This window comes from Dasypus novemcinctus, chromosome 17, assembly GCF_030445035.2.
Source record: "Dasypus novemcinctus isolate mDasNov1 chromosome 17, mDasNov1.1.hap2, whole genome shotgun sequence".
NCBI classification, from domain to species: Eukaryota; Metazoa; Chordata; class Mammalia; order Cingulata; family Dasypodidae; genus Dasypus; species Dasypus novemcinctus.
In genome coordinates, this window is record NC_080689.1 from 16,237,391 (window position 1) to 16,258,440 (window position 21,050).

At 36.9% G+C, this 21,050-nt stretch overlaps 1 protein-coding gene across 3 annotated transcripts in view; it reads right to left on the reverse strand.

The window, feature by feature from the left end:
• The window catches only part of CDC16 (cell division cycle 16), a 41,416-nt gene that overhangs the window by 8,058 nt on the left and 12,308 nt on the right, over positions 1 to 21,050 (reverse strand). For all 3 annotated transcript variants that reach the window (XR_009181104.2, XM_058278335.1, XM_071208754.1), the window contains exons 10-17: positions 19,885 to 19,934; positions 18,921 to 18,994; positions 16,775 to 16,900; positions 6,298 to 6,450; positions 5,611 to 5,674; positions 3,004 to 3,065; positions 1,938 to 2,073; positions 281 to 371 (exon numbers count right to left, since the gene is read on the reverse strand). Coding sequence is in view for 2 of the 3 variants with exons in the window: in XM_058278335.1 (XP_058134318.1) it covers positions 281 to 371; positions 1,938 to 2,073; positions 3,004 to 3,065; positions 5,611 to 5,674; positions 6,298 to 6,450; positions 16,775 to 16,900; positions 18,921 to 18,994; positions 19,885 to 19,934 (756 nt within the window). In the remaining variant the exon portion in view is untranslated. The remainder of the gene's footprint in view (positions 1 to 280; positions 372 to 1,937; positions 2,074 to 3,003; positions 3,066 to 5,610; positions 5,675 to 6,297; positions 6,451 to 16,774; positions 16,901 to 18,920; positions 18,995 to 19,884; positions 19,935 to 21,050) is intronic.

Genomic DNA, 21,050 nt, shown 5'->3' on the forward strand with positions numbered 1-21,050 from the left:
TATTAGAAAAATGTCTCTAAAATCTATCTTTCCATGTGTAATAAGATAGATTTTTCTATAACATAGTCTTTTACACATTTTGTAGCACTATTTGGCACATAGGAAGTGCTCGACTTTAAAATGGATACTTGATGAGTCACTATTTTAACTATTAAAACGGTTAGAAGCATAACCTTAGAACCTTAGATAAGACCCTGAGAAGCCTAAACAGAGAGGGACTACAAAGAGAAAGAATCTAAAACACGGATGACAACACCAACAGGAATAATTATAATCTTACCAATGTAAGCTTCGGAATCGCCAATGTACATTTCAATGCAATGACCAAGCATTGTAACAGAAAATGTATCATCTCGTCTAAGACCAAGAGCCTGCCAGGAAAGATTCAGCACAGTCATTAAAAGACAAATATATTTCCTTCTCTTTTGTTTAAAAATATTTCTGCATTGATTCACTTCAAAATACTCCAGGGAATCAAAGGCAGGGGTGGAAAGGAGTTGTTAGTAGAGATATAGTTAAAACAAGGCAGGCCATGACTTGATGATTACTGAAGTTGGGTGATGGGTAGATGGGGGTTCATTATACTCTTCTATTTTTTCATCTTTGAATTCCAAATGTGAAAATTTAAAAACTGTATCTCCACATAGAACCCTCTAAGTCTTCTACATAATTAAATCACAGAGGAGAGAAATTATAGCTTCAAATATACATAATTAAAAGTTAAGAAAATTTGCTTAGTCCAAAATCCTGACTGGCTCAGTATTCTGTTTATAATAGTACTTTGATACTGGGGTTATGGACTGAACATCTTTAATCAACCCCTGAAAATCAGTTATGAATCTACCACTCATGAATTTATCTTTGAAATTTTCCATTTCTTCATATCTTTTATCGTCCTCCAAAATAATTAATTTATCGATTCTAAGACTCACATTTTTTCAGATTTTAACATTTCTGAAACTGCAATGCCTTACAACTGATGGTTTCTTATTATTGCAGTCAGTTGGGAAGCAGCCAGGAGGTGATGTCACTGTCTGTGCAGTGTGACTTTGGCTGCTATGCTTGGTAGCATGACTGGACAACTGACATTTCAGTCAATGACAACAAGCAAAGAACATTCAAAGAAGATACATGAATTCTGGTTGCTGTCTAAAAACCTTGACACTTCCTATTTTCTAGTAATATCAAGAGAGTGACAATGTTAAAATACGCAGAAGGCCTGTCTGTGGCTTGGAGAAAAACTCCAGAGTCAAGTAGAACATGTGTGATGGTACTAGGGCAGCATTTTGGGAAAACAAGGATTTTGATCACCTGGGTACAAAAATGATCTGAATATGGAGAATGGAAAAACCAATTTATTTCACTTAAGTTTTCCTTTTCATGTCTGTACTAGGGTGATACCTGCTGAAAAATCTGTGTCTTACATAATATGTCTCAATTTAAGTGGTAAGAAAGAATTATGTTAAAATTCAAATGGCAGCATTTTTTTTTCTTTGAAGCCATTCTGCTTATTAGTAATGTTGTATAATTAATGAAATGTGGCATATGGATTATGGAGACATTCTTTGCTTGCAATAAATCCACAGACTGTTTTGATCTAAGGAAATTAATTATAAGAGTTATAAATAATAAAAGACTGAGCATCCCTACAGGGCTCTCATTGTGCAATGGACATTTCTGCACACCCCAGCCAAAATTAACCAAATTCTCACTGGATCCTTATATGCTTCATTGCACATTTATGACAAGTCTCACATTTGCTCCTAATCTGGTGAAGACTGTCTAACATGAATATGCTTTTCTCTGCAAAGAAAGGAAGGTTGCATAACGAAGTTTAAAATGGTAATGAAATAAAACATTGCCTAGAAACGATATTTTTTTTAAAAAAGTGGTAAATATTAATCAGATTTAAAGTTAGAAGGAAACAAAAGACATACTGTGTGGAAATAGTCAATAGCATTTTCAAAGTTGCCCATCAGGCTATGTATATATCCTATGGCAGAATAGGTAGATGCATTTTGAGGAATCAACACCAATGCCTGACGATGATAATCCAATGCCTCATCATACTTTCTGTGAGAGAAGACAAGAGAGGGAGGCAGAAAAGGGTGTGGAGGGAAGTGAAGGAGGAAAAAGAACATAATTATTGGGTACAATAAAATTACTAAATTTTGAAATCTAAGGCGAATCCTCATTTATGTAAAAGTATAAGAAACATGTTTCTCTATTAGAATAACAGTCTAGACTGTAACTTCCCTCTGTATTTACTTTCACGTCTCTCCTCACCTCCTTCAACATATTTTCTTGGCACTGCTTAGCCAGGCGAGGGTGCTCCTGCATGGATATTTCTCATATGGCCTGCACCCTTTCACCAACAGCATCACCTCTTCTATGTGCCGGGAAAACTCCCCTCCCCCACCAGGTATGATTAAGAGCAACTGAGGAGTTTTGTTTTAAGGTCCAAAAGAGCTACTTAAAACAGTTACCCAAAGTTCTCTGGAATACTTGCCCTGTAAAATATTTTGTGATAAAAAGCTTGTGTTCAATTAAGTTTGGGAAATGCTACATCTTATAATGTGTAGCAGAGACTCAAAAAACTCATGCAATAGTTAAATTTTGTGTACTCAGAGTGTTCCAAACGTATTTAGTCAATGAATCCATTTTTCAATTGCTTTCTGCTTATCACACCACAAAACTAGAGACAAGGGGAAAACAATGAGTTAGAACATGGACGTAGTTTTAATTATATCCTGTCTAAATTTCTTTAATGTTGAACATTAAAATTTTCATCTAAAAATAATGTAATTTCTAAATGAATATTAGTTCCTAAAATTAAATATCAACAGAAATAATTTTTTAAAAATAATTTTGATGCTAGTTTGCCAGAGCAGCCAAGGACAAGAAAGTTGGAAATCATGATATAAAAATGCAGAGAAGAATACACAAAACTAGGTAAACTCTTAGTTACAAAGTGTACTTCTGAAAATGATCAACTTCACTTACTTAAGTTTTCTACAGACATGTCCCAAGTTGTTCAACAAAGGTTCCCATTTGTCGACTGTTACCTAAAACACAAAGCAGCACCAAATCCATGAGTTACACTCATCACTTTCAATCTGATTTGTTTGCACTGAATTATGTACATAATCTATGCTAGCTGGGTATCTCTCCACTGTGCTGGTACAGCACTCTGTGTAGGCTTTATACTAACCAAGAGTAACTATCTGTCAATTTATTCATCTTTCTTTCCTATCAGATGAGACCTCATGAGGACTGTATTATTTCTGGAAATAGTGCTTAACATAATCTAGTCAAATAGCCTGTCAATGCTTAAGAAGTTCAAATTTTGTATTTTCAGCCCAGACTTCCTCTGAAACACCAGATATTTATATTCATCTGTTTACTAGATATTTTTACTTAGGATGGTCACAAGCAATTGGAATTCAATGTGCCACATTCCCAACTATCATTTCTCTCCTGCCACCCCAGATCCCAAATCTCATCCTTCTGCATGTCCTACCACACTCAGTACATGGCATCAATGTATCCTTAACTTCCACTCCTTACTTCTCTTATCCCAAGAATCACCACATCTTGTCAGTTCTACCTGTTTAGCAGAACTCTGACCTATTTTAAACCTTACCTTCTCCATTAACAAAAAGTCTCAATTGGACCCTAGTCATACAGTCTGAGCATGAAACTTCTTTTTCCCAGTCTTCAGAAAAAAGTGTAAACGCTTTAACATTATTTTACCGTTTTAAAATACACCAGTGCCTAATATTTCAGTTGAAAGGAAGCTAGAGAATAATGTAGAGACTGAGTAACATAGTGCTTTTAGATGAAGATTGTGGTTAATAGTATAAGAATGTTCTTCCTTTACAAAGTGTTAAGAACGTGGTGACACATGGGAAAATTACAACTAGTTTATGATTATAGTTAACAGTAGTAATGCAGTATTTTTGCAGCAGTAGTAAAGATATTACATCAATTCTAAGGGACAACAATAGGGGGATAAAAGGGGAGAGGGGATTTTTCCTTTTGAAGTAATGAAAACATTCTAAAATTGATTGAGGTAATGACAGCACAACTCTGTGATGAATATGAAAGCCACTGAGTATATACTTTGAATGGACTGTACAAAGCACGGGGCTGTACGACACAATGAATCCTGGAGTGGAAGATGAACTGTGGTTAACAGAACAAATATGAGAACATTCTCTCATGAACTATAACAAGTACGTAATACTAATACAGGGTGTCATTAACCGAGTGGTTTCGGGGGAAAATATACCAAATATAAGATACTGGCAATAGTAGGTGGTACTATTTTGATGATGCTCTTCTATACTTTGTAACAAGTGTTTCACAACAATGCAAACTGTCGGTGTTAGGGTAATGTATGGGAGCCCTGTATGATGATATGCATGTTTGTTTTGTAAGTTCACAACTTATACTATACATTCACTGTTTATGGATGTTTATATATGAATGAAAAACTTATATTAAAAAAAGTTAGGGCGGCGGACTTGGCCCAGTGGTTGGGGCGTCCGCCTACCACATGGGAGGTCCGCGGTTCCGGCCCTGGGCCTCCTTGACCCGTGTGCAGCTGGCCCATGTGCGGTGCTGATGCGCGCAGTGAGTGCCGTGCCATGCAGGGGTGTCCCCCGTGTGAGGGAGCCCCACACGCGGGGGTGCGCCCCGTGGGGAAAGCTGCCCAGCGCGGAGGAAGGTGCAGCCTGCCTAGGAATGGCGCCACCCGTGCAGGGGGCTGGCACAGCAAGATGACGCAATTAAAAAAAAAAGAGGTACGGATTCCCGTGCCGCTGACAACAACAGAAGCAGACAAAGAAGACAGCAGATGGACACAGAGGAGAGACAACTGGGGGGAGGGGAAGGGGAGAGAAATAAATAAACAAATAAGTCTTAAAAAAATAAAATAAAAATTAAAAAAATAAATAAAAAATAAAAAAAGTTGAAAAGAAAAACTAAGCAAAATAAAAACTTAAGGAAAGAGAAAAAAATTACCAGTGCCAAATATCCTTCCTAGTTGGAAGGTTAATTTATTAGCATAAATACATGGGATACATCTTTCATAAACAGAACCTAGTTAAATATACTGAAAGGTCTAAATATATACTAAGAACAGGTAGGGAATGGCAAATGATAGGTCTGAATTTTAAAGACATTTAGCCCTATTTTTGTATAAGTGGAACCTGCTGCTATGCTGCATTTAATCTCTTCAGTCAAAGATGAGTCTATTTTAGTTCCAGAGAAGAAGAGTATATGATGATAGATGATACAACACCCATTAAGATCCACTAACCATCAAATATGCTGTTTCCAATCATCTAACATATTCCAATGACTACTACTACCACTAGAGCCCTCTTAAGGAAACACCCAACACCTGCCCTCTAAATTAGAAACGCTTTTACCATATAGTCAAAAGGTTAATTGCCAGCAAATCAAATATTAACAAGTCATTTGTTATGATAAATATTAAATGATTATCTTACAGTCAAGAGAGATTGTTCACCTGTTATTTTCCTCAGCCAAGAGAAACACATTTAAGTATGTGCACATATATATTTAGAGATATACATAAAATACCTCATTCCCAATTGCTTTAATTTTTTCCAAAGCATCGAGAAACCACTTTTCTGCTGTTTTCCAACTAAAATGGAGGGGGGCAGGGAAAGAAGATTGCAGGTTATTTGAAATTAGCAAGCATAAACATTTAAGAACTTATTGTTTTTAAATTTATATATAAATTTATGCAAAGGATTAAATATATTTCTTTTTGAGTATGTTACTGAATTATTTATTCTATGAAACATCTAAGAGTATAGTAAAGCCTCAACTGGCCAGGAGTCAGATCAGATCATTCTAATTACTTTCATTTTCTGATTAACTGGTAACAACACAAAACATTTGTGTTTCAAAATTCATGGAAATCTTTATCAAATGTATTAATCCAACTTTTAACCTACATAGAGATGAGTAAGTGTCTGTAGAGCCTCAAGACCATATTTTTGAACAGCAATGATTTGAAGCTATAACAGTAACTGTCTAGTAGTGTAATTAGCAGATTATGGGAGTCTAGATGAAAGGACAACTAAAACCTAAGTTTAAAATTTTTAAGAAATCCAAGATTAAAAAAAAAAATGTTCTGCCTCTTCTAAAATAGTATAGAATCAAAATCTAATGGAGAGTTATTCTGATCACAGAAGTCTGGTAATTGAGGTTTTACTATTTACAAAAAGGAAGCAGAATGGGTTTCTGGCTTTTAATACTTACTCTCCATTTTGAAATGCCACCACGCCAACCTCATGCATAACAAATGGATCTTCAGGTGCAATACTCAGAGCCTGGCTAAAGAATCTTTCAGCCAATTTTGAGTTATTGGTCAAACCATATTCTAATCCGATATACAGCATTGGCAAATGACACCTAAAAATTTTGGAAAATTTCAAATTCAACATGAAAAACTTTACAATTAGCATAAATCAATCAACTTCAAACTCTTTCTGCAAAATCATGTAAATCATGTAAATCATACTATTGTAACAAAAAAAGTGTTAATTTTTTCTAATACTTCATTTATTAACAATATAATGAATGCCCAATGGGTTTTTTAAATTTAAATAAGCATTTTTAAAATTTATTGAAATATATCACTCATACATAAACATACATAAACAATAAGTATATAATAGTTGTGAACTTGCAAAACAAACATATATAACATTAAACAAACATGTATAACATCTCACCCTACCACCAATAACTTGCACTGTTTTTAAACCTTTTTAATTAATAATTAAAGAGCATTGTCAAAATATTACTACTAAACAAAGTATTTTTCCCGTAACCAATCCTATTATTATCTTTATAACATTTGTATATGAACACACATAAACAATTAAGTGATTAGTAAAAGTTGTGAACTTACAAAGCAAACATGCATAACAACATGCAGGGGTCCCATACATGAACCCTCCATCAACACCTTGCATTGTCATGAGACGTTTGTTACAAATTATGAAAGAATATTGTCAAAATCTTACTACTAATCACAGTCCATATCTTACACTTGTTGTTTTTCCCCCAATCCACCCTATTATTATTTTTTAAACATACTTTTTTATGACAGAAATTGTAAACTTATAAAACAATCATGTACATGTGCCGAATTCCCAAACACCCCTCCATCAACACACCACAATGTGGTGTGTCATTTGCTACAGATAAAATAATATCATCTGATTGTTACCATGTCCATAGTGTATATTTGGCTCATTTTCCATACTACCTAAGTATCAACACAGTACATCTTTTGCAGAGATGCAAGAATATATTATTATCACATACCACAGTCCATAGGTCATTCCAGCTATATATTTTCCCCATGCTTCTCCACACTCCCAACACCCTGCAGAAATGATATACATTTGTTCTAGCTAACAAAGGACACTCTTGCATCAACCACAATTCTTATCCACCTCTTGGTTTACTGTGCTATCCACTTCCTAGATTATTCTCTAGCATTCGGTCCACTGGCATTTATATAACTAGACTACCATTTTCAGTCATATCCCCATTTATAAACTAGCTATTACTCACTGAGTGTTACCATCCACTCTATACATTTTCACATCTCCACAGTAAAGCCAATTAAAATTTCTGCATATATTAAATTTCAGTAGTCCACTCAGTACTTCTCTTATCTCCTTTAAGAATCCACCATCTACCACCAGGTCTTGAAGATATTTTCCTACAATTACTTCCAGATGTTTTATGATTCTTGCTTTTATTTTTAGTTTTTTGATCCATTTTGAGTTAATTTTTAGATAAGGTATAAGATAGGGGTCCTCTTTCCTTCTTTTAGCTTTGGATGTCCAATTCTTTCAGCACCTTTTGTTGAATGGATTGTTCTGCCCAAGCTTTGTGACTTTGACAGACTAGTCAAAAATCACTTGACCATACCTGTGAGGGTCTGTATCTGAACCATCAGTTTAGTTCCACTGGTCTATTGTGTCTGTCTTTAGGCTAGTACCATGCTGTTTTTACCATTACAGGTAGGTATTATGATTTAAAGTCTGAAGATGAGTGTTTACTTTTCCTTTTTATGATGTTTCTGCTATTCAGGACTCCTTACCCTTCCAAATAAATTTAATGACTGTGTTTTCAATTTTTTCTTTAATGCTGGTGGAATTTTTATCTGGATTGCATTCAATCTATATATCAATTTGAGTAGAAATGACATCTTGATGATATTTATTTAGTCTTCCAATCCATGAGCATGGAATGCTCTTCCAGTTATTTAGAGCTTTTTTGATTTAACACTGAGTTGCAGTTTTCTGAATACAAGTGCTTTATATCATTGGTTAAGTTTATTCCTGACTATTTGAGTTTTCTCTGTCATATTTTACTTGCACCACTCTTTTGACACTTTCAGTTACTTTTTATTGATATAATCTTCATTTCTAGACTCTCTTCCAGGACCCTCTCTCCTGTCTTTTCTTGTCAGGCTCTAGTACACCCTTTGGTATTTCCTGAAAATCTGGTCTCTTGCTTAGAAATTCTCTCAGTTTCTGTTTATTTGTGAATATTCTAATTTCACCTTCATTTTTGAAAGACAGTCTTGCTGGATATAAGATTCTTGGCTGGAAGGTTTTCTCTTGTAGTACCTTAAATATATCAGACCACTGTCTTCTTGGTTTCCATGGTTTCTGGTGAGAAATCAGCACTTAATCTTATTGGATATCCCTTATATGTTATGCATTGCTTTTCTCTTGCTGCTCTCAGAAGTCTTTGTCTTTGGCCTTTGACATTCTGATGAGTATGTCTTGGAATCGGTCTATTTGGATTTTTTTGGATGGGAGTACAACATTGTGCTTCTTGGACAGGGATATCTATGTTCTTCAATACGGTTGGGAAATTTTCTACCATTATTTCTTCAAATATTCCTTCTGCCCCTTCTCCCTTCTCTTCTCCTTATGGGTCACCCGTGACATGTATGTTTGCACATCTTTTACTGTCATTTAGTTCCCTGAGACCTTGTTCAATTATTTCCATTCTTTTCTTCATCTGTTCTGTTGTATGTTCATTTTCAGAGGTCATTTCTTCAAGCTCACCAATCCTTTCTTCTGCCTCCTCAAATCTGCTATTATATGATTTCAATGTTTTTTTAATTTCATTGATTGCACCTTTCATTACCATAAGATCTTCCAGTTTTCTATTCATGCCTTCAAATTCTTTTTGTACTCATCCAGTGTCTTCTTAATATCCTTAATCTCTTTAGCCATCTCATTGAATTTATTAAGGAGATTTGTTTGAACATCTATAATTAGTTGTCTCCTTTATGTCATCTGGAGGCTTATCTTGTTCCTTTAACTGGGGCATAGCTTCCTGTTTCTTGGTGTGGATTATAATTTTCTGTTGGTGTCTTTGTATCTGGCTTACTAGAGTATTTATACTGGGCACAGTTTTTCTCTTTAGTTTAGGGCTTCCTATTCCTTCTCCCTTGCTGGTCATGCAGTAGGAGAGACACATGTGTTTGGTGCTATAAGCTGTGGAGGCTCAAGCTGCCCTCATTGCGCCAGGGACCAATGAAGCTTCTTCCAACTTTCTCCTTTGCCAGGGGTAGGGACAGAGCCACAGCTATGTGGAATAATTCAAGCGCAGGCCCAGATTGTAGTTGCCCCGAGAGACTGACGAAGCTTCACATCCCTTTCTCCCCTGCCTGGGGTGGAAATGGAGCTGCAGGTGTGGGCAGCAGTCTATGCAGATGTGAAGATAACTGCAGTTGCCCTGGTAGACTTCTGATTTTCAGTCTATTCCAGCCAAAGTTACCTGCAGTTACCTGTATAGGCTGGTGCAGGGCTCCTCAGGCTCCTCACCACCAGAGGCGGGGCTGAAGCCTAGGCTAGGGCTGCAGGGTGATCTGTGTGAAAGAAACTGGTTCCTGCTGACACTGAGAGTATCAGTCAGCCCGGCTTCCCCTCAGGCTGGGGGCGGAGTCAGAATGGTGGCTACTGGCCTCTTTCTGATTTGGGCTGGTTCACACCCCAGCTGTTACCAGGGTTAAACCCCAGCCAGCCTAGTCTACCAATCAGCAGCCAAAATCCGCAGTCAACTGTCTCCTCTTCCCTCATTTCTGGGAAATGGAGCCTCCAACTCCAGCCACAGAATAGTCCCTGGGGTGGCTCACACAGCCAGAGTAGGACAATCACCAGCCTCTGCGGCTTGGCCAGTAATTTCCCGGAGACCCTGGCACAGGTCCCCGCAGCTTCCTCCCTGCTAGAGGTGGCACTGGGATTCTCGGTCCACCCCGCATCCCCTTGTGCAGATGCGGAGTTAAGATGGCAGTTCCCAGCCTCTTTCTGACATGGAGAGGTTCAAACTTTAGCTGTTCTCAGGATTATACTATAGCCTGCTGAATTTACTCATCAGTAGCTGAAATTGATGCCCAACCATCTCTTCCTCCCCCGTTTTGGGGAGGTGGCACTTTCGATTCCAGCCGTGGAGCAGCTCCCGAGGCGGCTTGTGCCTCCAGTGGAGGATGGGCATTGGCCTCCAGGGTGTGGAATGCTCTACTTTTGAGTCTTCTCTGCAAATGGGCAGTCTCCTCCTTCCATTCCTTCAAGGACGTTGCAGGATGCTCTTCTGGTCTCCTGGAGCCCCCAAACAGGTGCTTCAGCTAGTTCCAGGGAGTTCTGGGTGTTTGCTAACTGCTCTGTAACAGGAGTTGACTCTAGGAGTGCCTTACTCTGCCGCCATCTTGCTTCCAATGGATTTTTTTTTTTTTAAAGATTTATTTATTTATTTAATTTCCCCCCTCCCCTGGTTGTCTGTTCTTGGTGTCTATTTGCTGCATCTTGTTTCTTTGTCTGCTTTTGTTTCTTTGTCCGCTTCTGTTGTCGTCAGCGGCACGGGAAGTGTGGGCGGCGCCATTCCTGGGCAGGCTGCTCTTTCTTTTTCACGCTGGGCGGCTTTCCTCATGGGCGCACTCCTTGCGCGTGGGGACTCCCCCACGCGGGGGACACCCTTGCGTGGCACGGCACTCCTTGCGCGCATCAGCACTGCGCATGGCCAGCTCCACACGGGTTAAGGAGGCCCGGGGTTTGAACCGCGGACCTCCCATATGGTAGACGGACGCCCTAACCACTGGGCCAAAGTCCGTTTCCCTCCAATGGATTTTTAAACTAATCTGATGTCACTTCTAGAATCTACTGCCAACTTATTTACCTTCTTTATATTATTTCACAATAACAGAAACAACAAAAAAATTCCTAAAGCAGAAGAGCAGGTCTTCGAACCTGGCATTTCTCTGCCTGTTTCCCTCCTCCAGGCTAAAGTTATGCCCCTGGCCTAGACTGTTTTCCTCCTTTCTTCTTTATATATTTGGCACCATTTCATCCTTCAAGATTGTGTTCAAGCTCCCCTTCCCTTTAGGAAGCTATTTCTGACTTTCCTAACCTAAATGGCTCTTTCCTCTGTGAACTCCCATTACAATCAGTTGTTATCAGCTCCATGCTGAAGAATTCTCTAATTATGTCAAGTCTATTAATTTAATTTTCCCATCCTCTGAAGCAGTCGAGGCACAGAATAAGTACTAACCACTTTTTCATCAAATTTTCATCTGTTCATACAAACTGGATCAGTGACTGCATTAGAGCAATGTTATAAAATAATCTTTCTTTGAAAAAGGATCTAAGAGCTTTGATAAATATTGACTGGTTGACATGTGCTTTGGTTCTAATCTAGGGTCAAAAATCAAATAAAAAACAAAACAAAACAAAAAAGAAAGAAAAAAATCAAATCAAGATTCTATCATCTAAAGAAAGGTCATGAAGAACCCTTCAAAATTATTATCCCAGAGGAAGCATTTCTGGAATGGCAGAGTACAGACTTTTGAAAATCCATTCTTCCATAGAAGCAATGAAAACACTGGTAAAAATTGTTCAAATCGAATCAGTTCTTTCACAACTCTGGAAACTAACTGAAGAATTACAACAGCCCAAAGAGCAGTTTTCCAAGAAAAATGACCCAGTCTCAATATTAACAGTGAGTTTTGTAGGGTTTTAACTTGCCCTATTCTTATTTCTGTCTGCCGGTTCCATGGTACCCTTGAAAATAAGCAGCCTCACAACCACGGTAGCTGTGAAAATCAGTACCTAGCAGCTTCTGGAGGGGTGGATCTGAAGCTCTACAAAAAGTCCCATCCCCAGAAAACTACTACTCTTTCCCTTGCCTAGCAGCTCCCTGGAAAAGCCTCATGCACAGGATTTATGTTTATTTGACCACATGGCTCACATGGTAAGAAAGGCCCTAACCCCAGGGTGTTTGTTGAAAACAATCAGCAACAACTGTTTACCATCAGGAGCTACCTGAGCTGGCTACATCAGTCAAGGCAAACAAGAGGAAGGCCAAAAAACTTCAAAGGAAAAATCTGGGGAATGAGATGTCTATAGGGAACTTGGAACAGTTAAAACATAATCATAGGGATCTAGAGGGACACACACAGTGCATGTACAATGCTGTGCACATGCCCAGGAAAGATTTAAGATGCCCTCATCTCTGACTCTGGCTGATCTTGGGGCTCTGCAAAAGCAAGAAGTAAAGGCTAAAGCAGAATTGTAAAATGCCTGGCTGAGTGTTGAAGGTATGTCTCAATATGCATAAGTTGCTCCTCAGCAACGGGAGGGAAGCTTACTGGTTCAAGGTATTTAAGGAAACCAGTAAGAAACCTGAACTGACAACTAAGTTAAATGAACAGAAACTTAAGTGGCTACACATACCAAAGGATAGACATTACAGAATTAGCCCAGAAATCTTACTAAACAAACACCCAGAACAACAAACTCTGTGAAAGAGGGAGAATCTGATTTCCATAGTTGTCACATTATATCACTTAAAGTGTCTAGTTTTCAACAAAAATTTAGATACATGCAGGAAAGTATGGCCTATATACAGGGAAAAGGGCACAAACTATTCTGAAGGAAGCCCAGATGTTGGGTTTATAAGACAAAGTCTTCCAGACAAATGAAAAGTGTAATTCTCTGGGAATAGGGCTTTTTGGAGAGTTTCAAACCCATCCTATCCTATCCAGTGGGTACTAATTTAAAAAAAGAATGAGAACAATGTCTCACCATATAGAGACTATCAATAAAGATAGAAAAATTAGTAAAAAAATCAAACAAAAATTCTGAATTTAAAAAGTATAATCACAGAAATGAAAAATTCACTACAGGGACACAAGAGATTTGACCAGACAGAAGATCAATTCAGTGAAGCTGAAAACAGATCACTTTAGATAATCCAGTGTGAAGAGAAAGAAAAAAGAATGAAAAATGAACAGGACCCCAGAGACCTGTGGGGCAACATCAAGCCTGCCAGTATAGGGAAATGGACTTGGCCCAGTGGTTAAGGCATTCATCTACCACATGGGAGGTCCTCGGTTCAAACCCTGGGTCTCCTTGACCTGTATGGAGCTGGCCCATGCGCAGTGTTGATGCGTGCAAGGAGTGCAGTGCCACGCAGGGGTGTCCCCCGCATAGGGGAGCCCCATGCTCAAGTAGTGCGCCCCGTAAGGAGCCGCTCAGCAGGAAACAAAGTGCAGCCTGCCTAAGAATGGTGCCACCCACATGGAGAGCTGACACAACAAGATGACACAACAAAAAGAGACACAGATTCCCATGCCGCTGACAACAACAGAGGCGGACAAAGAAACTAGATGCAGCAAATAGACACAGAACAGACAACCGAGGTGTGGGAGGGAAATAAATAAATCTTTAAAAAAAAAAAAAAAAGCCTGCTAGTATATAAATAAAAGTAGTCCTAGAAGGAAAGAAAGGGGCAGAAAGAAAATCTGAAGAAATAATGGTCAAAAACTTCCCCCAAAGATCAAGAACTCCAAATAAACTCAAAAAGAGATTAACACCTAGATATATCATAGTCAAACCATCAAAAGACAAAGATAAAAATAATTTTGAAAGCAGCAGAGAAAAATAACTCATTGCACATAAGGGATCCTCAATAAGATTAATAGCTGACTTCCCATCAGAAACCATGGAGACCAGTGGGATGACATAATAAAAGTGCTGAAAGAAAAAGACGGTCTGCCAAGAATTCTATATCTATCAAAATAATCTTTCAAAAATGAAGGAGAAATCAAGACATTTCCAGATAAATAAAAAATGAGTCTCCATTGCCAACAGATGTGCCCTATTACTCAAGGAACCCTTCAGGCTGACATAAAAAGACACTAGATGGTAACTCAAATACCCAAGAAGAATTAAAGAACATGAATAAAAGTAACTATATAAGTAAATATTAAGGAAAATATAAATGTATTTTTGTTCATAAACCTTTTTTTCTTCTGAGTTAAGACAAATGCATAAAGCAATAATCATAAGTCTGTGTTGATGGGCACACATATATAAAGATGTAATTTGTATGACAAGAACACCACAAAGAAGTGGGAAAGAGAATAGTTATAGAAAAAAGTTTTTGTCTATTACTGAAATTAAGTTAATAACTGGATTTTATAAATAAAGATGTTAAGGTTAATCCCCAGGGAAATCACTGAGAAAAAAAAATTTAGTAAAAAAATGATGGGAGGGGAGGAGGAGAGTGGATGTGGCTCAAGTGGTTGAATGCCTGCTTCCCACATGGGAGGTCCCAGGTTTGGTTCTGGTGCCTCCTAGAAACAAGGACAAACAACAAGCAAACCAACCAACCAACTGGGGGGCAGGGCTGATGTGACTCAGGGGTTGAGCACCTTCTTTTCAAATACAAGGTCCCAGGTTCAATCCTCAGTCCTGGTACCTCAAAAAAAAAAAAAAAAGGCAGAGATTGGCAAAATGGGACAACAAAACCAAACCATAATCCAACTATATGCTGTCTACTAGAGATAAACTTGAGATTCAAAGATAGAACAAGATATATCCTGTCAAACAGTAACCAAAAGAGCTGGAATGGCTATACTAATATCAGGCAAAATAGGTTTTAAGAAATATATTGTTAATAGAGACAATGAAGGACATTTGTCATGATTAAAGGGTCAATCTGAAAGGAAGACATAACAATTATAAACACTCCTAATAAGAGTCCCTAAATAAATGAAACAAAATTGACAGAATGAAAGGGAGAGAGAGACAATTAAACAATAATAGTGGAGACTTCAATATCCCACTTCCAATAATAGATAGATAGGCAGAAGATCAACAAGGGAAAAGAAAACTTGAACATTATAAACCAAGTAGACCTAAAAGATTCTATAGAACACTCCACCCAATAATGGCAGAAAACACATTCTTCTCTAGGGCACACAAAACACTCTCAAGATAGGCTGTATGTGAAGCTATAACACAAGCCTCAATAAATATAAAAGGATTGCAATCACAAAAAGTATGTTCTCTGACCACAACAGAAATTAGAAACCAATGGGAAATTAATACAAATACATGGAAATTTAAATACCATATTCCTAACCGATGGATGAAAGAAGAAATCACAAAGGAAATTCAAAAATATTTACCCAATTTAGAATATTTGCTCAAACATAGGGCAAGTTATAGGAATGCAAAGCTATTCTGATGGAGAAAAATAATGCTTACTTGATTACATGACGTAAAAATTTATTGGAATGTTTGTAAGATTAGGAAACACAAAGGTATTACTCATGCCATTAATTATCATTGGGTTGTGATTCTTAGCTAGGAACGAATAACTATTCTATGGTCTGTGAATACTCAGAGCAACAAGCAAAAATTATCAGACCCTAGAAGAACTATATCAAATTTAATATGACTTTTAAAAGTTTATCAAGATAAACAATTTGGATGTAGAGTACGAAAGTTTGAAAAGACAGGCCAAACATAAATACATGAAATTCAAAAGAGATAAATATATGATCCTACCCTGAATCCTAAAAAGCAAGCAAACAAGCAAGAAAGCAAAAAGATAAGTAGCTTTTATTAAATGCTTTCTCCATGATACTTCAAAACCTATAATTGTGTTATCTCTATTATCTCTCAAAATAAACCTATGAATAAGTACTGCTATTATTCCCACTTTTCAAGAAGGTAAGAAATTTGCCTAAGATCACCTGACACTGAGAGGAAAAGCCAGGCACTGGATCCAGGCAATCCAATTCCAGGACCAGCCCTCTTGCACTCTTATTACCTCTCCACACGAGGTACTGAGCCATCAGTGAGTAGACTGCAGAACCAAAAGAATGCTGCAAAGTTTAATCAGTGACAAGAGTTAAAGGAATAATCTGCACCCTCTATTCCCCAAAGTAATGTACTATTGAGGCACACTGATACTAATTAATATCAGTACATATAATATTGACATGTATCTAGAATACTGGCAGATGTAACTTAATTGTAACCTGCACTGCCACTAAGCCACATCAAATACCTTTTGGAAATAGACATTATGTAACTAATAACTATTTTGCTCACAAATACTTTCATTCTTTAATAGGCATGTGACAAAGCACTTCCATATTCCCCTCTTCCCTTGGTCGACCTACCTCCTTTCATGCATTGTCGGAGATAAATTGCTAGGCAAGAACACAACGTCAGCGTACCCCTACCCCATTTCTATAGTTCTATTACAATCATAAGCTCCCAGACAAGATGCTAGTAAGATGTTTTTCATTTGTTTAATTGAGCAACCCAATGCCAGTAAAAGTAATAATAGCAATTTTATTTTGTTAGCAAAACAATCTTTGCACAGCGTTTAATTGTTTGGGACATACCCTTTCATCAACTGTGCTGCTGTGAAGTAAGCAGCCATTGCTTGGTCATGCTCACTCTCGACTGCAAATGAATGCCCATAGGCTATCCAAGCTGGTCCGTAGGTCCTCTCGAGTGTTGTAGCTTTGCTAAAACAAAAGAGGGCATTCAAGTAATATTATTTATTCTTAATTTGCTAAATTCATTTTAGGTAAACAGATGGCCTCAAAGACATTAAAATTAAATAAAGAAGTTATCAACATATTAAACACTAAAGTAATATCTGTGTTAATTCATTTGAACTAAAAGGAGGCTTACTAGTACAAGCAAAATTTTAAGAGAAAGGTCAGTAATTGAATCCATTAGCATTCTATATAGAGCTGACAAACATTTACTTAATAAAGGAAGCTCAATTTGCAACCTAGTGGTAAGCAGTGGTAATGGCAACAGCAACTTTGTGCCAAGCACCATGCTAAATGCTTTATATGAATAATTTCATTCTAATAAATTGCAAGATAAACTATTACGTATCCTTTAAAGACAAGGATACTGAAGCTCAGAGAGATTAAATGACTGGTCCAAGGCCATCACAGAGTTAGAATTCAAAACCAGGTTTGGTTTCAAACCCTATACTATCTAGTGTATCATATGCCTCCCTTTTGCTATATCATACTTAAACATTTAACATTGAAAATATAAAATCCCCTTTACTAGTAATCTCTAATTCAAAGAATTCTTCATTCAAGAACAATTTCTACTATAGCTATAGCACCCAATGCCACAAATCCCAATTTAATCTGTCTTAAAGCTACAATTTTAATACATTGGAGGCTGATGCATCAGCACATGGAATTTCTGGACTTTATGCCTTCCCTGTCCTCACTGTTTTTAATACACAAAGGTTCAGGCCCAGAGTTATGAAGACCCTCAACAGTTAATATAATTTGAAGCCTGTATATTGGCTTCTGTTCACCTTGTTCAAGTAATCGTCCGAATCTGAATCATTTTACATCACCACTGAAAGACTAGATTGTGGGAATGAGTTCAGAGACTGTAGAGGAAGACAAACTTCAGATGGTGGCAAGAGATTTACTCATCACACAAACCAGACAATATATAAACCATCAGTGCATACACTGGTGATGGTTAAGCCACAACAAGGAACAAAGAGGAAACATCACAAAGGAGGAAAAGATCCCCATTTCTTAGCATTTTAATTTCTATGTTTGTTTTTCAGTCAACTGTTCCCTGTTTCATGTAGAGTCTATCACTGAATATCATGATCTATTAAATGAATCATAGTTGAAAAGAATCTTACAATAGAAATTCATCTTCCAGGCAAAAGCATAAGTAAATTTTTCTAAAATGCTGAATACTCAACTAACCAGAGAACTCTTCCTATTTTCTTCCTAGTGAAGGATCCTTTCATGTCAGCTTACCAACTTTCTTGACAATCCTAGGATACAAGTATTACATCAACCCCATTTTAGAGAGGAAGAAAGAAAGTGTTGGAGAAATTAACTTTCTCAAAGAACTACAACTAATAATGCAGAATTTGGACAGGAACACAAGTGTGAACCCAACATTTATGTTCTTTCCCTCAGAGAGCATTTTCTCTTTTGTCCACAGAGGGAATCACAGAAGTTATTATACTTAAACATCTTTGTAAATAATTAATTCTTCATATACTAGACATATTCCTATACTTGAGGAACAGTAAAGTAGCTTGATTGGGCTGCATGGTATTCCATAAACTAAAACCACAGCAATCCTGATATGAACAAGTTTACTTTGCCAAGAATTCTGCTTTATGGTCACATTTAGTGAATTTCACAACTCTTAAGAAAAAAGTCCTAAAAGTAATAGGTTAATAGCATCTCTGTAAATGAAAAAACAGAGCCTTTCAAACTGTTTTACATTATTTTCTATTGTTCTATATTTATTCTCATTTCTAAATAAAATTTTATATATACACTCCCCGAGAATAAGGTTGACACCATCATTTCTTTTCTCTCTCCTCATGGTATCTCATGAAGAACAATGTAAAAAAAATAATGCAACCAAACTGAAATTGTTAAGAAATACATATTTTTAAATTTTTGCATTGAAGCAGATGAACAAGAAATCACTTCGTATAGCTTCACTAGGAGGAAGAAAATAAATTCATACCTGAGATATCTTCTGGCATGTTCATTTTTATGACCAACCATGAGATAGTAACATCCCACTGCAAACCAAGACACCTAAAAAGTTAAAAATTTACTGTAACTAAAGATGCTTAACCTTGAACTGGAAATCTCTAGCATATGAGGGCAGAGAGAAGATGAATTAGATGTTACTATGTCACGTATTTTAGTTCAAGTTAGAAATTTCTCTTAGAGATGGGCTGTCTACTCAGGTTCTACACAAGAGGACAGACATTCCACAGTTCTCGCTCAAGATGCCCTCAACCATGTATTATTAGCATTTGATATAAGAAAAGGCTCCGGAGACTTCATATGTCAAAAACCAGCCAGGCCCACTTCACTCCTCTGGCTCCAGATTCTGCATCTTGTTGAGTTCACTTTTATACTGGTTTCAGCACCTTAGAAGTTATTTTCACACAGGTCTAAGGTACTGATTCTTGTCTTATCTGAGATCCAGACCAGGGTTCCTAAACTTTTGTCTTTAAGGACTAATTGCATTTCCATTTCTAGTTCTCAGCTCTTATCCATATTAGTTTGAAAGGCACAGTGATTCAATCAGTGAACTAATCAGTAAGTTATTTTCTATAAGTAATGTGAGGAAGCTACCACATTATTACTGCTACTTGTGAGAGATGGGAGCATGGCTTTCACTTTCAGTATTATATATTTCTGTATGATAATTATTTTTAAAATTAAGCATATATAGTTTCTATAATCAGAATAAAATAATGGCTTTGCTTTAACTTACCATTAAAAAAATACCTTCATGAACTGTAAAGGTTAATGTGTCTTTCTAAGTACCTTAACCCAAGGAGAATCTGCTCCAACACTTTAAAATAAAACATTATTTGCATAAACTCAAATATAAGCCACCTACTAGTTAAATGTTTTCTTAAATTCAGGTAAAATAAAACACTGAAAGAAAAAAATATATTTGTGTTACTTACAGGATTACTAGGATATAAATCCACCAGTTTATGAGAAAGATAGAAAAGCTCTATATTAGGGAAAAAGGAAGAAAAAAAAATCATGTCAAATGTATTTTAAGATATTACTTTATCTCTAGTTATAACTCTTGATGAAACATTTTTTGTTATGGCAAATTCTGTTACAGCAATGATTTCATACTTTTCTTTCCCTCTAGATATAAATCCATGTACCTAATGGAACAGAGACTCCACTGGGCAGATACCATAGCTATTTCATTCAAAACCCTCCCCAACACCTTATTCAGATCCAGAACCATAAGTGGGCACTGAGTAGTTGAGTGACTGAAAGACTACACAAATGGCAAATAACACGCAATGTCAGAAAAGACACTACAGAGTACAGCAATTTATAGAATTTAAGAGGTTATTCCAAAGCTCCTCACCTATCTTAAACACCTGTTTCCTTAAACCATGGGCCTACTGTGGACTATCTCAACCTCCTTCAATGAATTTGCTTGACCAAAATTCACAAGTTGGTCAAATCAGCATGATTTATTTTCTCTGGAGAAATATGTGATTCCTAGCATTTCATGATCACATCTCTATATGTAAATACTGGAATTTAAGTTTCCATATTACTCATGACAACACCCTAAGTTTAGAATAGCTCTTTTCAAACTTTAATAGGCACACAAGTCACCTAAAGATCTTATTAAAATGCAGATATGGACTCAGATTTGGGGCAGCATGAGAATGTGCATTTCCAGCAAGCTTCCAGGGGATGCTGGTGCACAGACCATATTTTGAGTAAAAGGGGTTTGGGTTTTTTTTTTTTCCTTTTTGACAGAACTCAGTATTCAGTTTAAAAAGATGTAAGGGTAGATACACAGCACAATGAACTGTTTCTGAATATTAAAGCATGGAAAAACACAAGCAAAAATATCTGTCCACTTTCAATTTCTAAATAGTTATTGATTTCTGCCATGTTAGTTTTCTCACAGTATTCATGAAAAGCAAAAAATGGCAAAGTTGACATCCCAAATTCTACTTTAAAGTTAATATACCTTGAACCACAACTTATTTTGGGGATAGGGAAGCAGGATGCAGATATAAAGAAATAATGTATTTTGTTGGAATAACAGAATAGACAGTCATCTTGATATGCATTTCTTCCCCTAGTGTTA